Raw genomic sequence first — 25,749 nt, forward strand, 5'->3', positions numbered from 1 at the left:
CATTTGTAAATCACATTAAATCTGTGCCTTCCAGCTCTTGATCTTTTTACAAGAAGAAACACTTTCTGCCTATCTACTTTACCACCCCTCTCATGATTTTTGAAACTCCTACTATTTTTTCTGTACCTCTAACTTCAAGGAGCAGAGTCAATCTATCCTAATTAATGGAATTTCTAATTCCTAGAATCATTCTTGTAAGTTGCTTTTGCACTCTTTCCAATATGTTCATTTCCTTCCTGTAGTATGGCACCCAGAAATGTACTCAACACTCCAGCAGAGATCTAACAAGTGTCTTATATTTGTTTTCAATTGTGGGCTTTCACTGTACTGCCATCAATGTCAGTACATCCTTCATTAAATACGGAGACCAAAATATGGATGGTATGTGGACGTTGCTGACTAAGCCAGCAGTTATTGCTCATCTCTAATTGCCCAGAGGGCAGTTAAGAGTCAACTAAATCGATGTGGATCTGGATTTATATCCAGCTTAGACTACGTAAGAATGGCAGATTTCCTTCCCTAAAGGACATTAATAACTAGAACTTTTTTGAACAACTATTAATAGTGCTTAAAAGGGTCAATATTGGGCTACCCTTTCCATATGCCATAGTGGGAGTCAAACCCATGTGCCCAAAACCTGGATCAGAGGTAGTAGGAACTGCAGATGCTGGAGAATCTGAGATAACAAGGTGTAGAGTTGGATGAACACAGCAGGCCAAGCTGCATCAGAAGAGCAGGAAAGTTGACGTTTTGGGCTGCCAGAGGAAGTTAGAGGCTTGTACAATTACATTTAAAAGGCATCTAGATGGGTATATGATAATAAAATGTGAGGCTGGATGAACACAGCAGGCCAAGCAGCATCTCAGGAGCACAAAAGCTGACGTTTCGGGCCTAGACCCTTCATCAGAGAGGGGGATGGGGGGAGGGAACTGGAATAAATAGGGAGAGAGGGGGAGGTGGACCGAAGATGGAGAGTAAAGAAGATAGGTGAGAGAGTGTAGGTGGGGAGGTAGGGAGGGGATAGGTCAGTCCAGGGAAGACGGACAGGTCAAGGAGGTGGGATGAGGTTAGTAGGTAGCGGGGGGTGCGGCTTGGGGTGGGAGGAAGGGATGGGTGAGAGGAAGAACCGGTTAGGGAGGCAGAGACAGGTTGGACTGGTTTTGGGATGCAGTGGGTGGGGGGGAAGAGCTGGGCTGGTTGTGTGGTGCATTGGGGGGAGGGGATGAACTAGGCTGGTTTAGGGATGCAGTAGGGGAAGGGGAGATTTTGAAACTGGTGAAGTCCACATTGATACCATATGGCTGCAGGGTTCCCAGGCGGAATATGAGTTGCTGTTCCTGCAACCTTCGGGTGGCATCATTGTGGCAGTGCAGGAGGCCCATGATGGACATGTCATCAAGAGAATGGGAGGGGGAGTGGAAATGGTTTGCGACTGGGAGGTGCAGTTGTTTGTTGCGAACTGAGCGGAGGTGTTCTGCAAAGCGGTCCCCAAGCCTCCGCTTGGTTTCCCCAAAGTAGAGGAAGCCGCACCGGGTACAGTGGATGCAGTATACCACATTGGCAGATGTGCAGGTGAACCTCTGCTTGATGTGGAATGTCATCTTGGGGCCTGGGATGGGGGTGAGGGAGGAGGTGTGGGGACAAGTGTAGCATTTCCTGCGGTTGCAGGGGAAGGTGCCGGGTGTGGTGGGGTTGGAGGGCAGTGTGGAGCAAACAAGGGAGTCACGGAGAGAGTGGTCTCTCCGGAAAGCAAACAGGGGAGGGGATGGAAAAATGTCTTGGGTGGTGGGGTCGGATTGTAAATGGCGGAAGTGTCGGAGGATAATGCGTTGTATCCTGAGGTTGGTAGGGTGGTGTGTGAGAACGAGGGGGATCCTCTTGGGGCAGTTGTGGCGGGGGCGGGGTGTGAGGGATGTGTCGCGGGAAATGCGGGAGACGCGGTCAAGGGCGTTCTTGATCACCGTGGGGGGAAAGTTGCGGTCCTTAAAGAACTTGGACATCTGGGATGTGCGGGAGTGGAATGTCTTGTCGTGGGAGCAGATGCGGCGGAGGCGGAGGAATTGGGAATAGGGGATGGAATTTTTGCAGGAGGGTGGGTGGGAGGAGGTGTATTCTAGGTAGCTGTGGGAGTCGGTGGGCTTGAAATGGACATCAGTTACAAGCTGGTTGCCTGAGATGGAGACTGAGAGGTCCAGGAAGGTGAGGGATGTGCTGGAGATGGCCCAGGTGAACTGAAGGTTGGGGTGGAAGGTGTTGGTGAAGTGGATGAACTGTTCGAGCTCCTCTGGGGAGCAAGAGGCGGCGCCGATACAGTCATCAATGTACCGGAGGAAGAGGTGGGGTTTGGGGCCTGTGTAGGTGCGGAAGAGGGACTGTTCCACGTAACCTACAAAGAGGCAGGCATAGCTGGGGCCCATGCGGGTGCCCATGGCCACCCCCTTAGTCTGTAGGAAGTGGGAGGAGTCAAAAGAGAAGTTGTTGAGTGTGAGGACGAGTTCAGCTAGGCGGATGAGAGTGTCGGTGGAGGGGGACTGGTCGGGCCTGCGGGACAGGAAGAAGCGGAGGGCCTTGAGGCCATCTCCATGCGGAATGCAGGTGTACAGGGACTGGACGTCCATGGTGAATATGAGGTGTTGGGGGCCAGGGAATTGGAAGTCCTGGAGAGGGTGGAGGGCGTGGGTGGTGTCACGGACGTAGGTGGGGAGTTCCTGGACCAAAGGGGAGAAAATGGAGTCCAGATAGGTGGAGATGAGTTCGGTGGGGCAGGAGCAGGCTGAGACGATGGGTCGACCAGGGCAGGCAGGTTTGTGGATTTTGGGAAGGAGATAGAAACGGGCCGTGCGGGGTTGGGGAACAATGAGGTTGGAGGCTGTGGGTGGGAGGTCCACTGAGGTGATGAGGTCGTGAATGGTGTTGGAGATGATGGTTTGGTGCTCGGGTGTGGGGTCATGATCGAGGAGGCGGTAGGAGGTGGTGTCGGAGAGTTGGCGTCTGGCCTCGGCGATGTAGAGGTCAGTGCGCCATACTACCACTGCGCCACCCTTGTCTGCGGGTTTGATGGTGAGGTTGGGGTTGGAGCGGAGGGAGCGGAGGGCTGCCCGTTCTGCGGGGGAGAGGTTGGAGTGGGTGAGAGGGGTGGAGAGGTTGAGGCGGTTGATGTCTCGACGACAGTTGGAGATGAAGAGGTCGAGGGAGGGTAGGAGGCCTGGGGGTGGTGTCCAGGAGGAGGACTTGTGTTGGAAGCGGGTGAAGGGGTCAGTGGAAGGAGGGTTGGGTTCCCGGTTGAAGAAGTAGGCATGGAGGCGAAGACGGCGGAAAAACTGCTCTATGTCCGACCGTGACTGGTATTCGTTGATGTGTGGTTGTAGGGGGACAAAGTTGAGCCCCTTGCTAAGGACTGGCCGTTCGTCCTCAGTCAGTGGGAGGTCTGGGGGGATGGTGAAGATGCGGCAGGGCTCAGTGTGGCTGTCTCCTCTGGGGTTGCAGGCTGTGGAGGTTGTGGGCGGAGCGATGAGGTCGTCGGCCGTGGGCGGGGTTCCGTCAGCCGTGGGCGGGGTTCCGTCGGCCGTGGGCGGGGTTCCGTCGGCGTCGACCGTGGGCGGGGTTCCGTCGGCGGTGGGAGGATCGGGGTGGGCGGCAGCAGCTGAGGTGAGGGTGGTGTGTGGGCTGTAGTACCTGGACGTGGAGGTGGTGACTGCAGCAGCGGTTCCGGAAGTTCTGTGGCCGGCGGAGGCGGATGTGACGTCATCGGTGGGGTCTCCGGCCGTGTCCTCATGGTCAATGGCGGCGGGTGCATGGTGGGGGAGGGGCAGGGACAGAGTCGGGATTTGGGAGGCGCAGGAATCCTCTTGTGGGGGGCAGGGGCCAGTGAGTTTGTTGTACTTACGATTTTTGGTGTCCAGTAAAGCTGAGTGGAACTGGGTGTTCAGTCTGTGGATCCTGCGGAGGATAAAAAACAGCAGAGGTCCTTTGCAGGTCTGGGAGAGGGAGGCTCTGAGCTGGGGCAGGCTGGATTGCAGTGCCTGGAGGTGCCGGCGCATGGCTGCGAGTGTCTGTTTCAGGACTCGCAGGGAGAACCGCTTCTGAAGGGTCTGAATGTTCTGGGTGTAGAGGTGGTCACGGTTGGGGCCAAATTGGGAAGGCTGAAATGTGGACTGTAGTCCCTTGGGGATGATCTGGTTCCGTAGGCAGGTGCTGAGGAAGGTGATGTGGCTGTGGTACCTGGTTTGCTTCAGGACATGGTCGAACAGTTTCAAGGCCGAAGAGATTACAAGAGAGTTGCAATGGGAGAGAGATTCCCTGAGGTTGGTCCGGAGGGAGGAGGGTAACTAGAGGAGACAGCCACACTGAGCCCTGCCGCATCTTCACCATCCCCCCAGACCTCCCACTGACTGAGGACGAACGGTCAGTCCTTAGCAAGGGGCTCACCTTTGTCCCCCTACAACCACACATCAACGAATACCAGTCACGGTCGGACATAGAGCAGTTTTTCCGCCGTCTTCGCCTCCATGCCTACTTCTTCAACCGGGAACCCAACCCTCCTTCCACTGACCCCTTCACCCGCTTCCAACACAAGTCCTCCTCCTGGACACCACCCCCAGGCCTCCTACCCTCCCTCGACCTCTTCATCTCCAACTGCCGTCGAGGCATCAACCGCCTCAACCTCTCCACCCCTCTCACCCACTCCAACCTCTCCCCCGCAGAACGGGCAGCCCTCCGCTCCAACCCCAACCTCACCATCAAACCCGCAGACAAGGGTGGCGCAGTGGTAGTATGGCGCACTGACCTCTACATCGCCGAGGCCAGACGCCAACTCTCCGACACCACCTCCTACCGCCTCCTCGATCATGACCCCACACCCGAGCACCAAACCATCATCTCCAACACCATTCACGACCTCATCACCTCAGAGGACCTCCCACCCACAGCCTCCAACCTCATTGTTCCCCAACCCCGCACGGCCCGTTTCTATCTCCTTCCCAAAATCCACAAACCTGCCTGCCCTGGTCGACCCATCGTCTCAGCCTGCTCCTGCCCCACCGAACTCATCTCCACCTATCTGGACTCCATTTTCTCCCCTTTGGTCCAGGAACTCCCCACCTACGTCCGTGACACCACCCACGCCCTCCACCTCCTCCAGGACTTTCAATTCCCTGGCCCCCAACACCTCATATTCACCATGGACGTCCAGTCCCTGTACACCTGCATTCCGCATGGAGATGGCCTCAAGGCCCTCCGCTTCTTCCTGTCCCGCAGGCCCGACCAGTCCCCCTCCACCGACACTCTCATCCGCCTAGCTGAACTCGTCCTCACACTCAACAACTTCTCTTTTGACTCCTCCCACTTCCTACAGACTAAGGGGGTGGCCATGGGCACCCGCATGGGCCCCAGCTATGCCTGCCTCTTTGTAGGTTACGTGGAACAGTCCCTCTTCCGCACCTACACAGGCCCCAAACCCCACCTCTTCCTCCGGTACATTGATGACTGTATCGGCGCCGCCTCTTGCTCCCCAGAGGAGCTCGAACAGTTCATCCACTTCACCAACACCTTCCACCCCAACCTTCAGTTCACCTGGGCCATCTCTAGCACATCCCTCACCTTCCTGGACCTCTCAGTCTCCATCTCAGGCAACCAGCTTGTAACTGATGTCCATTTCAAGCCCACCAACTCCCACAGCTACCTAGAATACACCTCCTCCCACCCACCCTCCTGCAAAAATTCCATCCCCTATTCCCAATTCCTCCGCCTCCGCCGCATCTGCTCCCACGACAAGACATTCCACTCCCGCACATCCCAGATGTCCAAGTTCTTTAAGGACCGCAACTTTCCCCCCACGGTGATCGAGAACGCCCTTGACCGCGTCTCCCGCATTTCCCGCGACACATCCCTCACACCCCGCCCCCGCCACAACCGCCCCCGCCACAACCGCCCCAAGAGGATCCCCCTCGTTCTCACACACCACCCTACCAACCTCCGGATACAACGCATTATCCTCCGACACTTCCGCCATTTACAATCCGACCCCACCACCCAAGACATTTTTCCATCCCCTCCCCTGTCTGCTTTCCGGAGAGACCACTCTCTCCGTGACTCCCTTGTTCGCTCCACACTGCCCTCCAACCCCACCACACCCGGCACCTTCCCCTGCAACCGCAGGAAATGCTACACTTGTCCCCACACCTCCTCCCTCACCCCCATCCCAGGCCCCAAGATGACATTCCACATCAAGCAGAGGTTCACCTGCACATCTGCCAATGTGGTATACTGCATCCACTGTACCCGGTGCGGCTTCCTATGCATTGGGGAAACCAAGCGGAGGCTTGGGGACCGCTTTGCAGAACACCTCCGCTCAGTTCGCAACAAACAACTGCACCTCCCAGTCGCAAACCATTTCCACTCCCCCTCCCATTCTCTTGATGACATGTCCATCATGGGCCTCCTGCACTGCCACAATGATGCCACCCGAAGGTTGCAGGAACAGCAACTCATATTCCGCCTGGGAACCCTGCAGCCATATGGTATCAATGTGGACTTCACCAGTTTCAAAATCTCCCCTTCCCCTACTGCATCCCTAAACCAGCCCAGTTCATCCCCTCCCCCCAATGCACCACACAACCAGCCCAGCTCTTCCCCCCCACCCACTGCATCCCAAAACCAGTCCAACCTGTCTCTGCCTCCCTAACCGGTTCTTCCTCTCACCCATCCCTTCCTCCCACCCCAAGCCGCACCCCCCGCCACCTACTAACCTCATCCCACCTCCTTGACCTGTCCGTCTTCCCTGGACTGACCTATCCCCTCCCTACCTCCCCACCTACACTCTCTCACCTATCTTCTTTACTCTCCATCTTCGGTCCACCTCCCCCTCTCTCCCTATTTATTCCAGTTCCCTCTCCCCATCCCCCTCTCTGATGAAGGGTCTAGGCTTGAAACGTCAGCTTTTGTGCTCCTGAGATGCTGCTTGGCCTGCTGTGTTCATCCAGCCTCACATTTTATTATCTTGGAATCTCCAGCATCTGCAGTTCCCATTATCTCTGATCTTAGATGGGTATATGAATAGGGAGGATTTAGAAGGATGTGGGCCAAATGCTGGGAAATGAGACTAGATTGATTTAGGATGTCTTGTAGGCATGGACGAGTTGAACCAAAGGATCTGTTTCCGTGGTGAGCAGCTGTATAACTCTATAACATTAATTAACTGGACAAAGGATCTGACGGTTTTGTTGCTAGGTTTGCAGGTGACACAAAGATAGGTGTGTAGGCAGATACTGTTGAGGAAGTAGGGAGGCTACAGTTAGGCTAGAAGAGTGGGCAAAGAAAAGGCTGCTGGAATACATAATTAAGTATGACGTTATACATTATAAGAACAGAGGTGTAGACTATCTTCTAAACAAGGAAAGACTTCGGGAATCTGAGGTACAAAGTGACTTGGGATTCCTTGTCCAATGTGTTCTTAAGGTTAATGTGCAGTTAGCAGTTAGGAAGGCAAATGCAATGTTAGCATTCATTTCAAGAAAGTTAAAATACGAGGACAGAAATGTACTGCAGAGGCTTTATAAGGCTCTAGTCAGACCACATGTGGAACATTGTGAGCAGTTTTGGGCCCCTTCTCTAAAGGAGGATGTATTGGCCTTGGAAGTGTTCCAGCTGACGTTTACAAGAATGATGCCAGAGATGAAAGGCTCATCATTATAAGGAGCAGATGAGGACTCTCAATCTGTACTTTATGGAATTTAGAATTTGAGGGGAGATCTGATTGAAATGTACAAAATACTGAGAGGACTGAGTAGAGAGGATATGGACAGACTAGGACCCAAGGATACAGCCTGAGTAAAGGCACAACTGTTTAGAACTGACATGAGGAGGAATTTCTTCAGCTAGAGGGTGGTAATCTGTAGAACTCATTGCTTCCGAGAGCTATAGAGGCCAGTCAAGGGTTACAAGAAAAAGGCAGGAGAATAAAGGCTGAGAAACATATTAGGCATGATTGAATGCAGAGCAGGCTCCATCTTATCCTCAGAAAATTTATAATAAACCTGCGAAACAGGGTTCTCCTTTTGAGAAATGAATGTATATTTGTTTTAATCATACCATCATCTTTTAAGCACATTTTTAAGACTTCCTTAATAATAGATTGCAGCATTTTCCGATGACTGAAGTCAGATTAATTGAATAGCTTAAATAGCAATGTTACATTTGCCTAGTTCTAATCTTCTGGGACTGTTCCCACATCTAGGAAATTCTACAAAATCATTGCCAATGTATCACTATCTTGGTAGCAAATCTCTTCAAATTCTAGGATGCTAGTCTTCAGGTCCTTGGGATTTGTTGCATTTTAATCCTTTGTATTTGCCCAGTACATTTTCTCTGCTGATAATAATTACCTTGTTTGCCATTGAGGTCTCAACGAATTCTATGGTCAAGAATTAAACAGGGTCACGCCCTGTAAGTGAAGAAATTACTCCTAATATTATTCCAAAATGGCGAGCAATATATCCTGAGAATGTGGCCCCTTGTCCTGGGGTCCTGGCTGCATCACCTGCATCCAGCTAGTCTGTCAGAATCTCATATGAAATTAGATCCCTCTCATTCTTCTAAAATTCAGTCATTACAGGCTCAGTCAACCCAATCCCTTCTCATACAACAAACTTGCCAGGGAGCAGACTGGTGAACATTCTCTTTTCTTAACTAAGGAGACCAAACCTGTACAATATTCCAGCTGAGGTCTCACCAAGGCCCTGTGCAGCTGCAGTAAGATTTTGTTATTTCTGTACTCAAACCCTCTTGCAATGAAGGTGAACAGACCATTTGCCTTCCCAACAGTTTGCTATATATGCATGCCTGCTTTCAATGTTTGATTTAGAAGCTCGCCTGGTGCCTTTTGCATATAAACATTTCTGAATTCACCACAATTTAAATAACACTCTGCCATTCTGTTTTTCCCACCGAATTGGCCAACCTCACACTTATCCACATTGTTGCATTTGCCATGCAATTGCCCATTCGATAAATCATTCCAAAGCACTTTACATCCTCATCACAACTCACAATTGTATAGTTTTTTGTCATTAGCAAAATTGGAAATATTACATTTGATTCCATCACCATTCACATAATTGGGTCCAAACCCTGATCTCTACACACAATACCTGTCACCACATTCCACTCTGAAAACAACCCATTTATCCATTATTCCTTCACTTGGTTTCCAGTCTGCTAACTAACTCCCAATCCATGCCAAGATATTATTCTGATCTGTGGAGAGAAAAGAGAGTTAACATTTCGGGTCCAGTGGCCATTCTTCATTAGTACCTGGGAAATGATGGTATATGTGCGGAAGACAGAAGTGAGTGGGGGAAGACAGTAAATGAGTAGGTGAAGAATAGACTCAGAAAGAGAGAAAGAGCTATGCAGGCTATCAGAAAGATTACGATTACAGAATACTTAGAAAATACCAACAGGATTACACAAAGTCAACATAGATTTGTAAAAGGGAAATCATGCCTGAGAAAGCTATTAGTAATTTTTTAAGGACTTGTAAAATATACAGGGGAGAATCAGTGGTTTTGATGTATTTTGATGTTCAAAATGCTTTTGATAAAAGCCCACAGAAGAGGTTAGTGTGAAAAGTCAAAGCATGTCGGATTAGGATAATATAAATAAAACAAGGGCCTGCAGATGCTGGAAATCTGAAATTGCTGGAGAAACTCAGTAGATCTGGCAACAGCAGTAGAGAGAAAGCAGAGTTAATGTCGCCAGTCCAGTTACTCTTTCTCTGAACTATTAGCAGCAAGGAAGAGGTGGTGTATGTGCTGAGGGCAAGGAGTGGAGTTAGGAGTAAGCGAATCAATAGGGATGGAGCGCAGAGTTTATATACCCAATTGTCCTTCTCTCTGGGGTCTGCCTCCACCTATCGCTTACTCCTTCAGCCCAAACATTCTCTTTGGATTTCATATAATCCTTAGTTTCCTTTCTTAGCCACCTGGTTAATGGGCCACTTCTCTTGTGTTCTTTTGTCCAAGTGAAATGATAATTGAAAGTAGTCCATGCATTCATTACTTATTCATTGCTTTTCCTTTTAATGAAATTATCCAGTCTGTCGCATCTAACTTGCCCATCATACCTTCATAGTTCCCTTTGTTTAGATTTGGGACCCTACATTCAGATAACATAGTTTCACTTTCTACAGTATTCCAATGAAGAATTCTATCACCTTCTTTCATTAGAAAAGTCTTACATCAAAATTATTAATTAACCTCCTCATTGCACAAAACCAGATCTAGGATAGCCTGTCCCCTAATTGGTTCCTCATTGTACTGGTCCAAAAAAAATTGTACACAGTACCGGAATTCATCTGCCATGTTGTTCCTAACAAGTTTTGCCTAGTCCATAGCACCCCTGTTGCATGCACCTCTATTTTCCCCCTTTAATGCCATCCCATACCTTAACTATACTCTTCAAAGGCCTCTGGACAACTCCCAATAATGTTTTACACACCTTGTTGCTTCCCAGCTCCACTCAGACAGATTCACTCAACCAATCTTCAGATCTCAGCTATGGTATTCAACAGCCGTGTCTCCGTAATTGCAATCATATTGCACCTATTTACCACTATTTATGCTGCTAATTTGTCTACCTTATTGAAAATGCTCTGAACATTCAAATATAGTATCGTTAAACTCGTCTTTGTGAAATTTTTACACAACTCTTTTGTACTACAGCCCCACTTGCAACTAGCCCTTACTTCCCCTACCTTCCATTTTTGCTGTCTGCTTTTCTATCATTCATTTCTAATTTTATTTCCCTTTTTAACTGAGACTGCCAATCCATGTCATTCTAAGTTACGTCCTTCCTCCACAGTACTAGCAAACACCCCTGAGGATATTGGTCTTGTCCAGGCTGGGATGCAAGCTATTCATCTTTCAAGGTCCCAGCATTGGCCACAACGTCTCAAGAAACTAGATCCCTCCCTCCTACATCTATTCTCCATCTATACATACAACCGTTCATTCTCCTATTCCTGATCGTGCTTGCAAATGGCCCTGGGAGTAATCCTGAGACTTTTACCTTTGATTTCCTGCTTTTTAATATATTTCCTAGCTCTCTATGTTTTTGCAGGACCTCATTCCTCTTTTTACCTCTGTCTTGGGTACACACACGGACCAAGACCTTCATCTGATCTTCTGATTTTATGATAGAGGGAAGGTCATTGATAAAGCAACTGAGGATGGTTCAGCCTGGGACAAAAGCCAGCAGAGATGTCTTGGAGCTGAGACGACTGATCTGTAACAATTACAACCATCTTTCTTTGTGCCAGGTCTGACCCTAAGCAGCATAGAGTTTATCCCTTGATTGACATTGATTCCAGTTTTGTTTGGGCTCCCTGAGCAACACTCAGTCAAATGCAGCTTTGATGTCAAAGGCAGTCAGTCTCACCTTGCCTCTGGAATTTAACACTTTTGTCCAATTTTGAACCAAGGCTGCAATAGGTCAGGAACTGAGTGGTCCTGGCACTCAAACTGGGTGTCACAGAGCAGGTTATTGCTAAGTGATGGCAATATTGATGACACTTCTAGTAATTGAAACTTAACAGTCTTTTGGGTAATGGGGATAGGCAATAAATTCTGACCTAGCCAGTAACATCCACTTCCCATGAATGAATTTTAAGAAGTTTATCTACGTTATGGGGATGGTCCCCAAATTCTACTAAAAATGGGTTTGATTCTTTTTAACTGTTGTTTCATGCACATAGCTTATTCTTTGATGTAATATTACCATTAAATTCTCTGGCTTTTTCTGTCCTGCTAAATTAGTCTTTACCCAAATAATTTCTTATTACTTCAATTTTACACATGAATATTTAAACTTTCTTTCACCAAAATCCACCTCCTTCTCTGTTGGCTTAAATCCATTTTTCTCCACTTGATCATATTTGCGTACACTCCAATGCTTGTACATTCTGACCCTTCCTGTCACATTCTAGTTACTGAGATAACAAGGTGTAGAGCTGAATGAATACAGCAGGCCGAGCAGCATTAGACGAGGAGGAAGGCTGACGTTTCGGGCCTATTCCCTTCTTCAGATCTAGGCCCAAAATGTCAGCTTTCCTGCTCCTCTGATGCGGCTTGGCCTGCTGTGTTCATCCAGCTCTTCACCTTGTTATCCAACTCAGGACCCTGCTCCCCATATTCTCCATATCTCTTGATCCCTTTTGGCCTGAGAACTATATCTTTATCTTACGAAGGCCACCACAGCAACAGGATTAGAGTAAGGAGCAAGGATGCCTTACTGCAATTGCCCAGGGCCTTGGAGAGACCACACCTGAAATAGTGTGTGCAGTTTTGTTCTCCTTATCTGAGAAAGGATAGAGGCATCCACCGAAAGTTTACCAGACTGATTCCTGAGATGTCAGGAATGACTTGCGAGAAAAGGCTTGATCAATTATGTCCATATTCATTGGCTTTTAGAAGTGGAGAAATATTGACCAAAGTTCAAACAGATTTCACCTCAGAGAGTTTCCAGGAAGAAAGATGGGATTCAGAGCCAAGGATTTGAAGTTAGGTTGCGGATCAAAAATAATTGCCTCAGTTCTCCCTCTCCCAGTTGCTGAAAGTTCTTACTCCAGTAGTGGGGTGTGACAAACATCTGACAAATTAAAGGGAAACTACATTATCAGTGTTGCTTTGGGGTGAAGTGGAAATTATACATTCAGGCAGAGTAGCACACAGTTTCTCTATCAGTTTATTTTTCTTCTTTCAGAATATAGAGCATATTTTTAGTAATTCAGTGATTAGAAAGATAATACTGGCCAACACAGAGGTCAAGGAAGCTAATTCATGCCAATAAGAGTAAGGATAGTAGTTCTGATGCAAAGACTGCTGAATCGTCTGACTTGAGTGCTCATTTTCCCCTGTTCCTAAGTCTAACCTGGACAAATAGAATTTGGAGTGACGATGGAATGAGTGAATTTGAATGTGACTGTGCTGGTGGTGAAAAATCAGTGACGAGAAAGAAAGCTTCAATATCTTTGGCTCCCTTTACCTCCTCAAGGCATTCTAAAATATTACACAATTAATGAATTATTTTTAAAGCAGAGCCCTATTCTTATATTGATTAAAGAAGCAACCATATTTTCACTATTAACAGCAATCAGATATAACAAGTTAATCTGTATTTAGCTTTGTTTGTTGGGAACAGGTGTCAGCCAGATGCCTGCAAGAACTTTTCTTGGAATAATGCCATGAAAGCTTTTATATCCACCATGGCAATTGAACAAATCCCCGTTCTATCACATCTGAACGATGAAAGGTGAAAGTTGCCATAGTCTTACACACAACTGTTCTCTCATTAGCGACAGACTAACTGAAAGTGGTTTAATTTGAGAATTCCCTCACATTGGCTAGCTCAGTTGAGCGGTTTTGTGGTGCAGAGTGATGCCAACAGCAAAGGTACATTTCCCACACCAACTGAGGTTACCGTGAAAATCACTCCTCAACTTCCCCCTTACACCTCTGATAAATCAACAACCACTCATTATTGCACAGCCTTGTCAACCTAAACTACAGACCCAAGTCCTGGAATGGGGATTGAACTCAAAGTTTTCAGATGGAATACAATGCTGTTGGTGACACTTTTCTAAAGTTTAATATCACCACATAATGAAGCACAAATGTAAGTGAGGTTGAGAAAAATAGCTTTACTTAATGGTTGGTTTAAATATAAGATTTACAGACAGTCTATTCAAGGACTTGAAAAGATCTGGCTGCTTAATGCTAAATCCTGGAACCAGCTTTTCGAAGCATCACTCATTGGCCACAAAGAAACAAAGAAGATAGGAGCAGATGAATGCCATTTGACCCTTCAAGACTGCTCCATCATTCAACATGACCACAGCTGATCATCGCGTTAAATGCCTTAATCACAATCTCCCCCGTAGCCCTTTATTCTTTAGCCATAAGAGCAATATCTACCTCCTTCTAGAAAACAGATAATCTTTTGGCCTCAAAGACAATACAGTCTGGAGCTATAGGAATACCGCAGGCCAGGCAGCGTCAGAGCAGCAGGAAAGTTGATGCTTTCAGGTTGGGACCATTGTGCGCAGTTTTGGTCTCCTTATAGAAAAAACATCCTTCTTCAGATAGACTGAGTGCAGTGAACGTTTATCAGATTGATTCCTGGGATAGCATGACTGACATATGAAGAGAGATTGAGTCACTGAGTTTTGTATTCACTGGACTTGAAGAATGAGGGGGTTTCTCAAAGAAACCTGTAAAATTTAAACAGGACTATAGACTAGATGTAGTAAGGATGTCCTTGATGATAGGAAGAGTCCAGAAAAGGATATGGGTAAACCTTGTAGGACTGAAATAAGATGATATTTCTTCAGCTGGAGAGTGGTAAGCTTGTGCATTCTCTACCCAGAAAGTGGTTAAGGGCAAAACATTCAGAGATAGCAAGAACTGCAGATGCATTTGCCCATACACTCAGCCCTTCCAAATCATGCTACAATATCTCTGCATCTTAACCGCTTATTCTTCTATCCAGTTTTGTGTCACCTGCATGTTTTAAGATATTGCATTTAGTTTCTTCTTCTAAATCATTAATATATATTGTGAATAGCTGGGCTCCGAGTGCCAATCCGTTTCGTACTGCATTCGTCACTACCTTCCATTCAGAAAAAGACCTATTTATTCCAATCTTTGTATCCTTATTACTTACTAATTTTCTATCCATCTCATACACTACCACAAATCCTATGTGCTTTACACATTAATCTATAACATGGGGCTTTGTCAAAAGCATTCTGAAAGTCCAAATAAACTACATCCACTGCCTCCTCTTGATCAACTCTGTTTGTCACATTCTCAAATAATTCCAGTATATTTGTCAAGCATGATTTCCCTTTTGTAAATCTATGCTGACTGTGTTTTGTTTCCTGTTTTCCACTGTTTTCTAAATAGTCTACTATTAAGTTTTGAGAAGATTTGTAGTTCAGGTTGAGTTTCTGGATGTGAGTTTGCTTGCTGAGCTGGAAGGTTAGTTTTCAGACGTTTCATCACCATTCTAAGTAACATCATCAGTGAACATCAACTAGCCACAAAACGACATGACCCACTATCACTAGTATCCTTACATACAGATGAGGAAGGACACCACTTTGATTGGGACAACACATCCATCCTAGGACAAGCCAAACAGAGACACGCATGAGAATTCCTAGAAGCATGGCATTCCAAGCGGAACTCCATCAACAAACACATTGATTTGGAGCCAATCTACCATCCTCCGAGAAAAAGAACAGGAAATGACATCACCAACACCAAAAATGACATCACCAACCCAAGGAAACCTAACCAGATAAATAGAAAGCGGAACATAACACCAGTGCTTCATCGGAGGCTCACTGATGATGTTACCTAGAATGGTGACGAAACGTCTGAAAACGAACCTTCCAGCTCAGCGAACAAACTCACATCCAGTCTACTATTAAATTCTTGATAATGAACTCTTGCCCGCTTGTGATATCAGACCCAGTAGTCTGTAATTCTCTGCTTTCTTTCTAACTCTGTTTTTAAATAGTAAGGTTACATTAGCTAGCCTCCAATTTGTAGAAACTGTTCCAAAGTCTAAACAATCTTGAAAAATAACCAGAGGCAAACACTATTTCTAGGTTCATTTCCTTAAATGCTCTGGGATGTAGACTATCAGGCCCTGGGGGTACATTAGTCTTCAATCCCATCAATTTCTCCAATAGTATTTCTCTATTAATACAGATTTGCTTCAGTTTCTCTTTCTCACTAAGCCCTGTGTTCCCCATCATGTCCAATATGTTATTTGTTCCTTATTTGGAAAGACAGAAGGGAAGTAACAATTTAGCTTTGTCAGTCATTTCTTTATTCCCCAATATAAATTTTCCTGTTTCTGACTGTAAGGGACCTACATTATTTTTCACCAATGAACTTCCCTTTATATACCAATCGAAACTTTTACGGTCAGTTCTTATGTTCCATACAAGTTACACTCATAGTCTATTTTCCACTTCTCAATGAATTCCTTGGCCCTCCTTTGCTGACTTCCAAACTGCTCCCAACCTTTAGGTCTACTGTTCTTTTCTTGCAAATTTGTATGCCTCTGCTTTGCATCTAATACATTCTATAAACTACCTCATAAGCCACGGTTTGACCACTGTTCTCTTTGCATTCTTGCACCATATAGGAATAAACAATTTTTGTATTTCACAAATTCACTCTTTGAATATTTGCCACTGCATATCCCCTGTCATTCTTTTCGGTAACATTTCCCATTCCATCACAGCATCACTTATTGGCAGAGAGATATAACACATTGGGTGTGAGAACTTACCAGTTCACCATGGTTTTTCTGGTGTGCCTGAAGCTTGTACTTGTCTGCAGTGGTGTAACTGCATCCCTCAGATGGGCACCTCAGCTGGATGTTGCTGTGTTTCTGCACGACATGGCGTTTGAGGCAGTTCTTGGTGATGGAGGAGTAGCTGCACTGAGAGCAGTAATACAGGTGCTCCCGAGTGTGCGTCCGAATGTGCATATCATAATGGACTTGGTACCAGTATAATTTTCCTTTAATAAGGAGCAGGTTGGGAAGAGAAGAGGCAGGGAAAGGTGGGATTTTGGAGGAAAAAGCATTGTAAATTAAATAACCAAGACTAAAATGCTGGCCAATTTCTTAGGTGTGAAAGAAGCTACTTTACAGCTAAAACAATCTGGTTGCAAAACAGGAAGGTCCAAGGGTCTAATGTATAATATTTGCAAACACACTTGTCTGAAGTACACATAGTCTTCAGTCATTCACGTCATTGATGATTATGTGTGTTTCACTGCTGGGCTTCTATGATTAGAGCGGGCTTATAACAAAATTAGTATTGCCTTATTTAGGCACTGGAAATGACAATGACAAACTCAACCTCTTCAGCCCTCCAAAGTCCTTCTTACCACCTAGAAGGACAAGGTTAGCAGATACACAGAACACCAGTACCAATTAACAGCAATATACTCTTGGTAAATAGGGAACGAAGTGGGCAGTGCTTTTTCTACGTCCTCAAATCAAAAATACTGTACTAATAGTACAAGAACTTTCAAACAGTAATTTTGTAATGGTACAAACACACAGCACACTCATACCAAGTTACTTCAATGCATCAAAGTGGTTAAATGAGAGAGGAGCACAGTAAAACTATTATATAATAGGATAATATACTAAGTAGGAGAGACTGAACAGCATTCAACTATTCCAGTTCTAAAGGTCAAAAATCACACGACACCAGGTTATAGTCCAACGGGTTTATTTGAAAACAAAGGCTTTTGCAGCCTCACTCCTTCTTCAGGTGTTAATGAGGTGGTATCAGACACAGAATTTAAGTAAGAGATCAAAACATCACACCATTGATGAGGATGTGCTAAACAAATCTAAGATGCTATTATATCTTTAATCAGTTAGAAGGTTTTAACGTTAAGTGTAAATCCCTAAATTCTTTTCAAGTCACTGGTTTGACATAACTAAAGATTTTATCAGTGTAAGGAAGGGGTGGCATTTTAGTTCAGACAATGCTTGTTAGGTGTGAGGCCTTGTTTAGAACCTGTTTGTGTTTTGGTTTGGAGTCAAGTAAACCTGTTTTCAAGTAAATCTGTTGAACCATAACCTGGTGTTGTGGAATTTCTGACCTTGTCTACCCCAGCCCAACACCAGCACCTCCACATTATTGAAAATGTTTGAGTGGGAAATTGCCTAATACGTTTGGTTAAGGAAACGTGGCAAATGAAATTAATCCAGACAACCAAGAGATAATGCTCATCAGGACAAACTAAGTTAGGGAGTATACCATAAGCAGAAGGATCTTGAGAGGAATAGAAATGAGAAATGTTTTGAGTGCATATCCGCAAATATTTTTGCATGAAATAGATCAGGTAGATAAGGTGGTTAAAAAAGAGCAAACTGAATACTTTCCTTCATTGGAAGAAGCATTAAATACAATAGTTGGAATGTAAAGCTGGAACAGTGAAAAATGCTAGTTAGGTGACAGCTGAAATTGTCAACTGTTTAGGTATACTGCATTACAGGAAGGAAGATAAGAGTATAGAAGAGATTCACAGGAATGCTGTCAGAGATTGAAAACTGCAGCAATGATGATAGATTCAACAAGTTAAGATTATTTTCCTGTACACAAATGAGGTTAAGGGGTGACCCAATTAATATGCATAAAATTATGAAGGGTCTGGATGGAATAGATAGAAAAAAATTGGTTTCCTTTCAACTACCAGGGGATACAGATGTATGATTGATAGGAGGTCGAGAACAGACATGAGGAAATGCATTTTCACCTAGAATGCAGTGGGTTTCTGGAATTCACTGGCTGGCTTAGCGGTCGAGGAGATATCCTCAATTCTCAAATTTAAAAAGGTACCTGGGCCTCTACCTGCAGTGCTGTAACCTGCAAGATCATGGACCAGGTGATAGAACTTGGTATTAGAATGCATAGCTAGTTATTTTTTAATATAAAACATTTTCTTTCTCTGCTTGCACAGATAAATTGGACTAAATGGGTTCTTTCTGTTTTTATGGTTTTTCCATGAATTCAATGGGATAGGGAAATGGCAAGAAATAAATATTTTGAGAAATTTCAGGATAAAAAGTTGTAAAAAACAACAATCACAATATTCAAATATAGGCCAATTGCTGGAAAGAGTGTAAATTTTGATCAGTACAGACTCAATGGGCTGAATGATCTCCTCTGTTCTGTATGATTCTATGTGTTTTCAATCAACTCAAATTTAGGTAAAATATTTCCTGTGATTCGTTTCTAGGGTTAGTGATTGAGGGATAAATTATTTCAATTGTCAGAATCTTATACAGGTCTGAACAATGTAGGTTATGGTGAGAAATGTGGCAGAATTGCACAAGAAGTTCAGTGAGACCTATCTTGACCTGGAAACAATTTGCTGTATCTTTTCACAACATCCTGCACATCAAGGAAGGATTCTCACTATATGCCAGTGAGTTGTCTAGTAAAGGAATTACTGCTTTCCAGCAACTTTAGTAATTGCACATTTCACCTTATTAATGCATGCAACTACCAAATGTACCACCACTGTGAGCAATATCTCACAGTATGCTCCTTGGGCACTGACCACTGGCCACAAGCACCCCACATCCATTGATATCAGCATGGACATGTACCAGCTTCTAAGAACCTTAATGGCTTCTTCACTTCAATACTTCATCTTGAGTTGCCAGAGTAAGTATCATTGTAATGCTGCAATAAAACATTTTGCACTCAGGGACTTGCGCTTCGGCTGCAATTCCAAGCTATTCATTTGCTCTCTTAGTGCTCGCTCGCTTTGTGCCTACTTGGATGTGAACAGCATCCATGTTTTGCATTGCCTTCCTCATGTTTTGCTTCCTCGAGAGATACTAGGGGATTTGAGGATCACAGAAATATAAGGATCACAGCATTGTTGTATTGTTGTGTCATTTAGCACAGTCACAAATCCAGGAGCTTGACACAGTTGTCAGTTGGCTTCAGTCAAATGAAAGGACATAACCTTTGGGCAGGGGTCCCAGCACAGTAAGTTAAGGGCAGCCTGCAAATCCAGGAGCTTTGACAAGATTTTTCAGTCAGCTGCTCAGGCACACAGAGTCAGGGTGTTCTCCACATAAGAGGAGAGAACCTGAATCATCAGCCTTTACTCTTTCTGTCCTATTGTAGTTTGTTAACCCCTGGAATCACAAAGAAGCAGGTAATAAAGGACAAGCTGGCATAGTCTGATGTGTGGCCCCTCCAGGGCCTTCCCAGTAAAGTTGGGTGCTAATTTCTTTTTGCCACTATCTAATATTAGGAACTGTGCAGGGCAGCTCCAGGAGAACAGCGTGTGCCTCAATACACAACGCGCATTTAAAGATGGCTCTGTTACCACAGGTGGTGATCTATTCCAGGATATCCTGGCAGTGACCAGTAGTTTGAGATAGGGTAATGGTAGAATAGATGTATACTCAGATAAGAGGGGCATCTTAGGGGCAAGATAATTAATGAGGTATGTTTTGAAAGATATGACGATGGAACTCACTCGGCCTCAAGGAGAGAAACCCTCCATGAAACTTGATGAGATAACAAGGTGCAGAGCTGGATGAACACAGCAGGCCAAGCAGCATCACAGGAGCAGGAAAGCTGACGTTTCAGGCCTAGACCCTTCTTCAGAAAGTGAAACTTGATGAAACTGACATTGATGAAATGTAAGATTGAGGTCAATGTTCATGATTTGACTGTATATGTGCATGAAAGAAAAGATAAACATGAATAAAGAATGTACATATGATTGGACTGTTTGTTTGTGCTGTAGAAAAAGTGTAAAGTCCTTGAGAAAACGCAGAAGAGATGTACCAGATGTTTGAGAGAAATTTGATAGAGGTCTGCAGATTACGATAGGTTTAGGTAAGGTGGACAAATTAAAATTTTTCTTCTCTTTAGCTTGCGGTACAAGAACTCGGTTCACAGACTTAAGATTTGAGAAGAAATACAAGAATGGGAGGAAGATCATTTTACTCAGCCAGTGATAATTACCTAGAACTCACTATCCATAAGCGTAGTGGGTGGGAACAATGAATTATTTTAAAAGGAAGTGGAATGGAAAATGAAGTAAAGTCACAGGGCTACAGAGGTCAAATACATGGAGTGGGGCTGAATGAAATACTATGTGAGAAGCCCCTATTGACTTGTTGGGCTAAGATTCCCTCTTTTGTGTCAAAAATTAACATGTAGTGGCTTGGTCAAATGGCCCGCTTCTATGCTGTAACTTTAAGTTTAGTTCATTAATAACATAGTATTTCTATTATTATTAGGTTATGTTTCCGGAAGGAATATATGGTTTAAACTGGGCAATGAATCCTATATTGACAGTGGTCCACCATGCCAAAGTTAAATACGTACATACCAAGGGCTTTTACTCGATTAGCTGATCTTATTTTACAAGTCTTGCTTTGTATCCATGTAGATTATGGCACTTCAAGAGCATACGTAAGTAATTTTTAAATGTGTTGAGGTTTTCTGTGCTTCCACCCTTTCATGCGTCCCAGGTCCCAGATTTCCTTAGCAAAAAAATGATTAATCTAATCCCCCTACTAATTGCTTTAAATCTTTTCCCCCAGTTAATATCTTTGCTAAGGGAATAGGTGCCTCCTGTCTATTTTTGCTTATTATAACTTTGTACACCTCAGTTAAATCTTCCCCAAGGCTTCTCTGTTCCAAAGAAAACAATAGCAGCCTATCTAAATTTACATCAATCCTCAAAATCTCCAGTCCTAGTAACTTGCCTTCTCAACTTTCTCTAGTACAATCAAATCCTTCCCGCAATGTGGTTACCAAAATTCTACATATTACCCCAGCTGCAGCTGAAATAGCACTTTAGGCAGTTCCAGCATAATCTCCCTGAATTTATACTCAAACATCTTTGCCACATCTACTTTCATTAAATTCATGCCAACTGTTTTTGATTACTCTGTGCCTAATTGAACATTAATACTATTCCTGGATTAGCTGGTGGGAAGGTTGCTGATAGAGATTGTAAGATAGTTACCATTTACTGTACATAACTGAATTTAATAGTGACAAAAGTGCTCGTTTACTCAGCAAACTGTGAAAAGCAGGCATACATAAAGCAGAATCAGAAAAATGAGTTATCTCACCACAATGTTTCTAACAAGTAAATGGGATGATGTGAATTTTAAAACATACAGAACTTATAACTCTCCACTATAAGATAAAACGCAATAGTGGCACTTAGAGTTATATCAATAAACAACTAATGAAACTATTAGAACATATTTTCTCTATTGTACCACTCATAAAGAGGCAGTTTTATTTTCAGTTTTGAAAGAGCTGGTCATTTAAACAACTTTAAAATCATTTAAAATTATTATTGGATTAATTCAGCAACTTGATTTTCTACAGAATTTATACTCCCTTCTGGAGCATTTGCAGCTTCTCTAAAGATTCTTAAATCCCATACTACAGAATAAGGTCTCTGCTCCAACAAAAACAGGTCTGTTTGAACAGCCTTGTTGAACTTGGGTTTCTGACACATGGGAGTCATTTCCCATCCCATTTCTCGCTGACCTTGGCAAAAATAAGATCAGTCAGATATGGTGGGTGGGACTGTGAAACCCAAGTGTGTAATAAGTTATAGGAGAAGATTAGTAGTTTCTTTTAAACAAAGTATTCAGGTTATTCTCCTACTCTATTTGAAGCTCATAGCCATAGCCTCTACATTCTTCTCAGCCCAAACAGTCACACCGAAACCTGCTGTTGTGAGCAGCACAGGGCATACAAAGACAAAAACTGCTAAATATGTCAACAAGAAACAAGAATAGGCTGTTCGGCCTTCCAAGGTAATAGTTAATCTGATTTTAACCTCAACTCTACATTCCTATATTTCCCATAAGAACATAAGAATATAAGTACATAAGAAAAAAGAAAAGTAGGCCATTCAGCCCTTCAAGTGTATCCCACCATTCCATAAGATTGTGGCTGACCTGCTCCAGGCGTCAACAATTCTTCATGCCAGATCTGCATAGCCCTCAACTCTGCGATATCTCAAATATATATTTAACTCAAATGCCAGTATATTCTTCTTTATTTAAAGAACAAAACCTGTACACAGGACTACCAGCAGTAGATGTTCTCTCAATGATTTTCATCCCCTTCCCTTGGAAAATATATTAAAAATATCTACAGATCATCCATGAAGCCTGTGATCAGAACACATTTGTGGGCAATGGTCCATACATTTCTACATGCTGGAAATCCAAAGTACCAAATATTCAGTACCATAACGCTTTGACATGGGTTTCAAGTGACAAGTTTGTTCACTGCTGCTGCATTTATCTTCACTAAAATATCATTTAATGAAGATATTGAATCATTTGGCGTGGAATTTCAATAAATAGGGTTGCTGTAATAAATGAACTGGATATTAAATTATTTTCCAAAGATAGATTATTCAAAAGTAATCTCTCCTCCATTCTACTACAGATCTAATAATCCTGACAATGAAGAACAAATCATGCATGCGGAGCATAGCAAGACAATGTCAAGCAGAGAAATGTTAAAAGGAAATGTTGGATAGTTGAATATGTTGTAATGGTGCCACCTGATGGTCAATTGTCACTTGCACATTTCTTCTTAGGTCAGTTTAAATTTTTTATTGATCTGGTAGGATAAAGTCTGAAGCTGCTGAAGTTCTTTGGAAATGTAGGATACCCTTTTGTATTGGATTTTGGGAAATCTTGCAAGGAAGTCAAATGCACATTGGGTAAATAAAAATCCTTTTGGAATTAGTCATAGAGGTGTACTGCATTGAAACAGGCCCTTCGATTTAATTCATCCACGCCAACCAGGTATCCTAAATTAATCAAGTCCCATTTGCTAGAATTTTGTCAATCTCTATTTCATCTTTTCTGATGATGATCTCTTTCACAATGGCACTTCCAATACCTTTTTTTCTCTTCAACTGAGGACTCCAACCACCTTATTATGGTTGACAGGGGTTTCAAGTGTGTACAACCTATTTCATATATTTCTCCTCTTATCTCTTCACAATCCTTCCAGAACTACAACAGGGTTTTCCTTATTTCCACCCCATGCACTTCCATTTATAAGGACTGTCCTCCACTATTACTGACACCTCCAACATGACACCACTATCAAACACATAATCTGTAGTCCCATTAGCATTTTCAAATGACCATTCACATTGTGATAGCTTGGAGTGCTCTCTTCTTCTCAAAGTACCCAAGAGGGTAGAGACAAGTAGGATATTCCCGCGTCTTGGAAGGTGTTGGACTAGAAACTGAAGACATTGGCCTACTTTTTGTGAGACTTTTATGACCGAGACAAGGAGGAATTTCTTCACTTGGAAGCTGATAAATCTTTGGAAATCTGTGTCTTCACGGGTTGTGAAGGCTCAGTCATTGAGTATGCTCAATTAAAAATAAAATAGATTTATAGATTAAATATATCAAGGGATTTAAGAGATAATGTGGCAGAGGGTAGGATCCTAGATTAAACCATCTTCAGCTGTTTGATCAAATGGCCTTCCCTCCACCATAAAATCAGAAGTGGGGATGATCGCCGATGATTGCACAATGTTCAGGACCATTTGCAACTCCTCAGATGCTGAAGCAGTATGCAAGAAGATGATGCACTGTTGTAACAATGCAACAAGACCTGCCAATATTCAGGTTTGGGCTGAAAAGTGACGAGTAACATTATCGCCACACAAATACGAGGCAATGACCACCTCCAACAAGAGAGAATCTAACCATTGTTTTTTGACATTCAATGGCATTAGTCAAAACTGAGTACCTAACCATTTAAATCACATTTCCCACATACAGTTCATAGCTTTATAACTCATGGCATCACCATCTTTTCAAAAGCCACTACGCTTGGGCAACATACACTAGCCCAATAAGCATCACCCTCATCCAAAGACTAAATTTTAAAAAGTTCAACCACGATCTAGTTAAATGTCACAGCAGCATCAAGGACCTGGTCCTGCTTTTATTACCCATGTATTTTTATTCTATCACCTCACACCTCATCTTCTCTAATGTTATACATTCCCATGTAATCCAGTGAAGTGTGACACCTCCTTTGCCTTGTCTCTCCTCATCGTCTAAGGTCCCAGACACTCCCTTCAGGCATAGCAGTGGTTATGTGTCTTTCTTTCAATTTTAGTCTACTTTATGTGTGGCTTGCAAAGTGGTCTCCTGTACATTGGGCAGGTCAAATACAATCTGGGTCACTGCTATGAAGTACCGCTCATCCTAGTCCTCAAACCTGCCTCTGACATTTGCTCAGTTGCCATTTGAATTCAACATCTTGCTCATATTTCCATACTCAGCCTATTGCAGTGTTCCAGTGAAGCTCAACCCAAGGTAAAAAAAAACTTCATCTTCTATTTAGGCAACTTAGAACACTATGGCCTCAATATGCAATTCAAATTATGAACACTATCATCCATTTTGATGTTGTTTGCTGAGGATCATTTTTTGCCTTGTTTCTATATTTTAGCTTTCAGACAGAGTTGACATTTATTCTGCAGCTAACACCTACTCAGAATAATTTTCATGTTTCTTTACCCCCATCATCATCAACACTCCTTTTACCTGTTCCATTTCATGATGATTTTGAAGATTACTCTCCAGCATTCCTCTGTTCCATCTGACCTCAGGCCACTTTATTCAACAACATAACATCTACCATATTTTCACTTCTCTTCAGTTCCAAAGAGTGTCATTGACACTGTCCACCTTTTGTTGAAGTTGGTTGGCTCACTGAGCTGGTTTCTTGTTTCGCAGACATTTTGTTACCATGCTTGCTAACGCTTCTTTGGAGGCTGCAAAGAGGATGTTACCAAGCATGGTGATGAAATGTCTGCGAAACAAGAAACCAGCTCGGCAAGCCAACCAACCTCAACAACCTCAATATGCACAACCTGAGCTACAAATCTACTCCAAAACTTTCCTGCCTTGCCGTGTTTTCCCAGCATTTTGTTTTTATTCCAGATGTCCACCATCTGTAGTATTTTACATTTATATTATCTAGATTATTTTCCATCACGGGAGTCAAATGACATGGGAGGTAGACAGGAAAGTACGGGCCACAATCAGATCAAATTACAAGCAGGCTCAAGATGCCAAATGGCTTATTCCTGTTTTTAGTCT

At 43.9% G+C, this 25,749-nt stretch overlaps 1 protein-coding gene across 4 annotated transcripts in view; it reads right to left on the reverse strand.

Annotated features, from left to right (window-relative positions):
* Window positions 1-25,749, reverse strand: part of LOC125451740 (zinc finger protein ZFAT-like) — a 109,616-nt gene that overhangs the window by 39,850 nt on the left and 44,017 nt on the right. For all 4 annotated transcript variants that reach the window (XM_059646182.1, XM_059646179.1, XM_059646180.1 and 1 more), the window contains one exon: window positions 16,360-16,592. In XM_059646182.1, coding sequence (XP_059502165.1) covers window positions 16,360-16,592 — 233 coding nt within the window. The remainder of the gene's footprint in view (window positions 1-16,359; window positions 16,593-25,749) is intronic.

Source organism: Stegostoma tigrinum, chromosome 5, assembly GCF_030684315.1.
Source record: "Stegostoma tigrinum isolate sSteTig4 chromosome 5, sSteTig4.hap1, whole genome shotgun sequence".
NCBI lineage: Eukaryota > Metazoa > Chordata > Chondrichthyes > Orectolobiformes > Stegostomatidae > Stegostoma > Stegostoma tigrinum.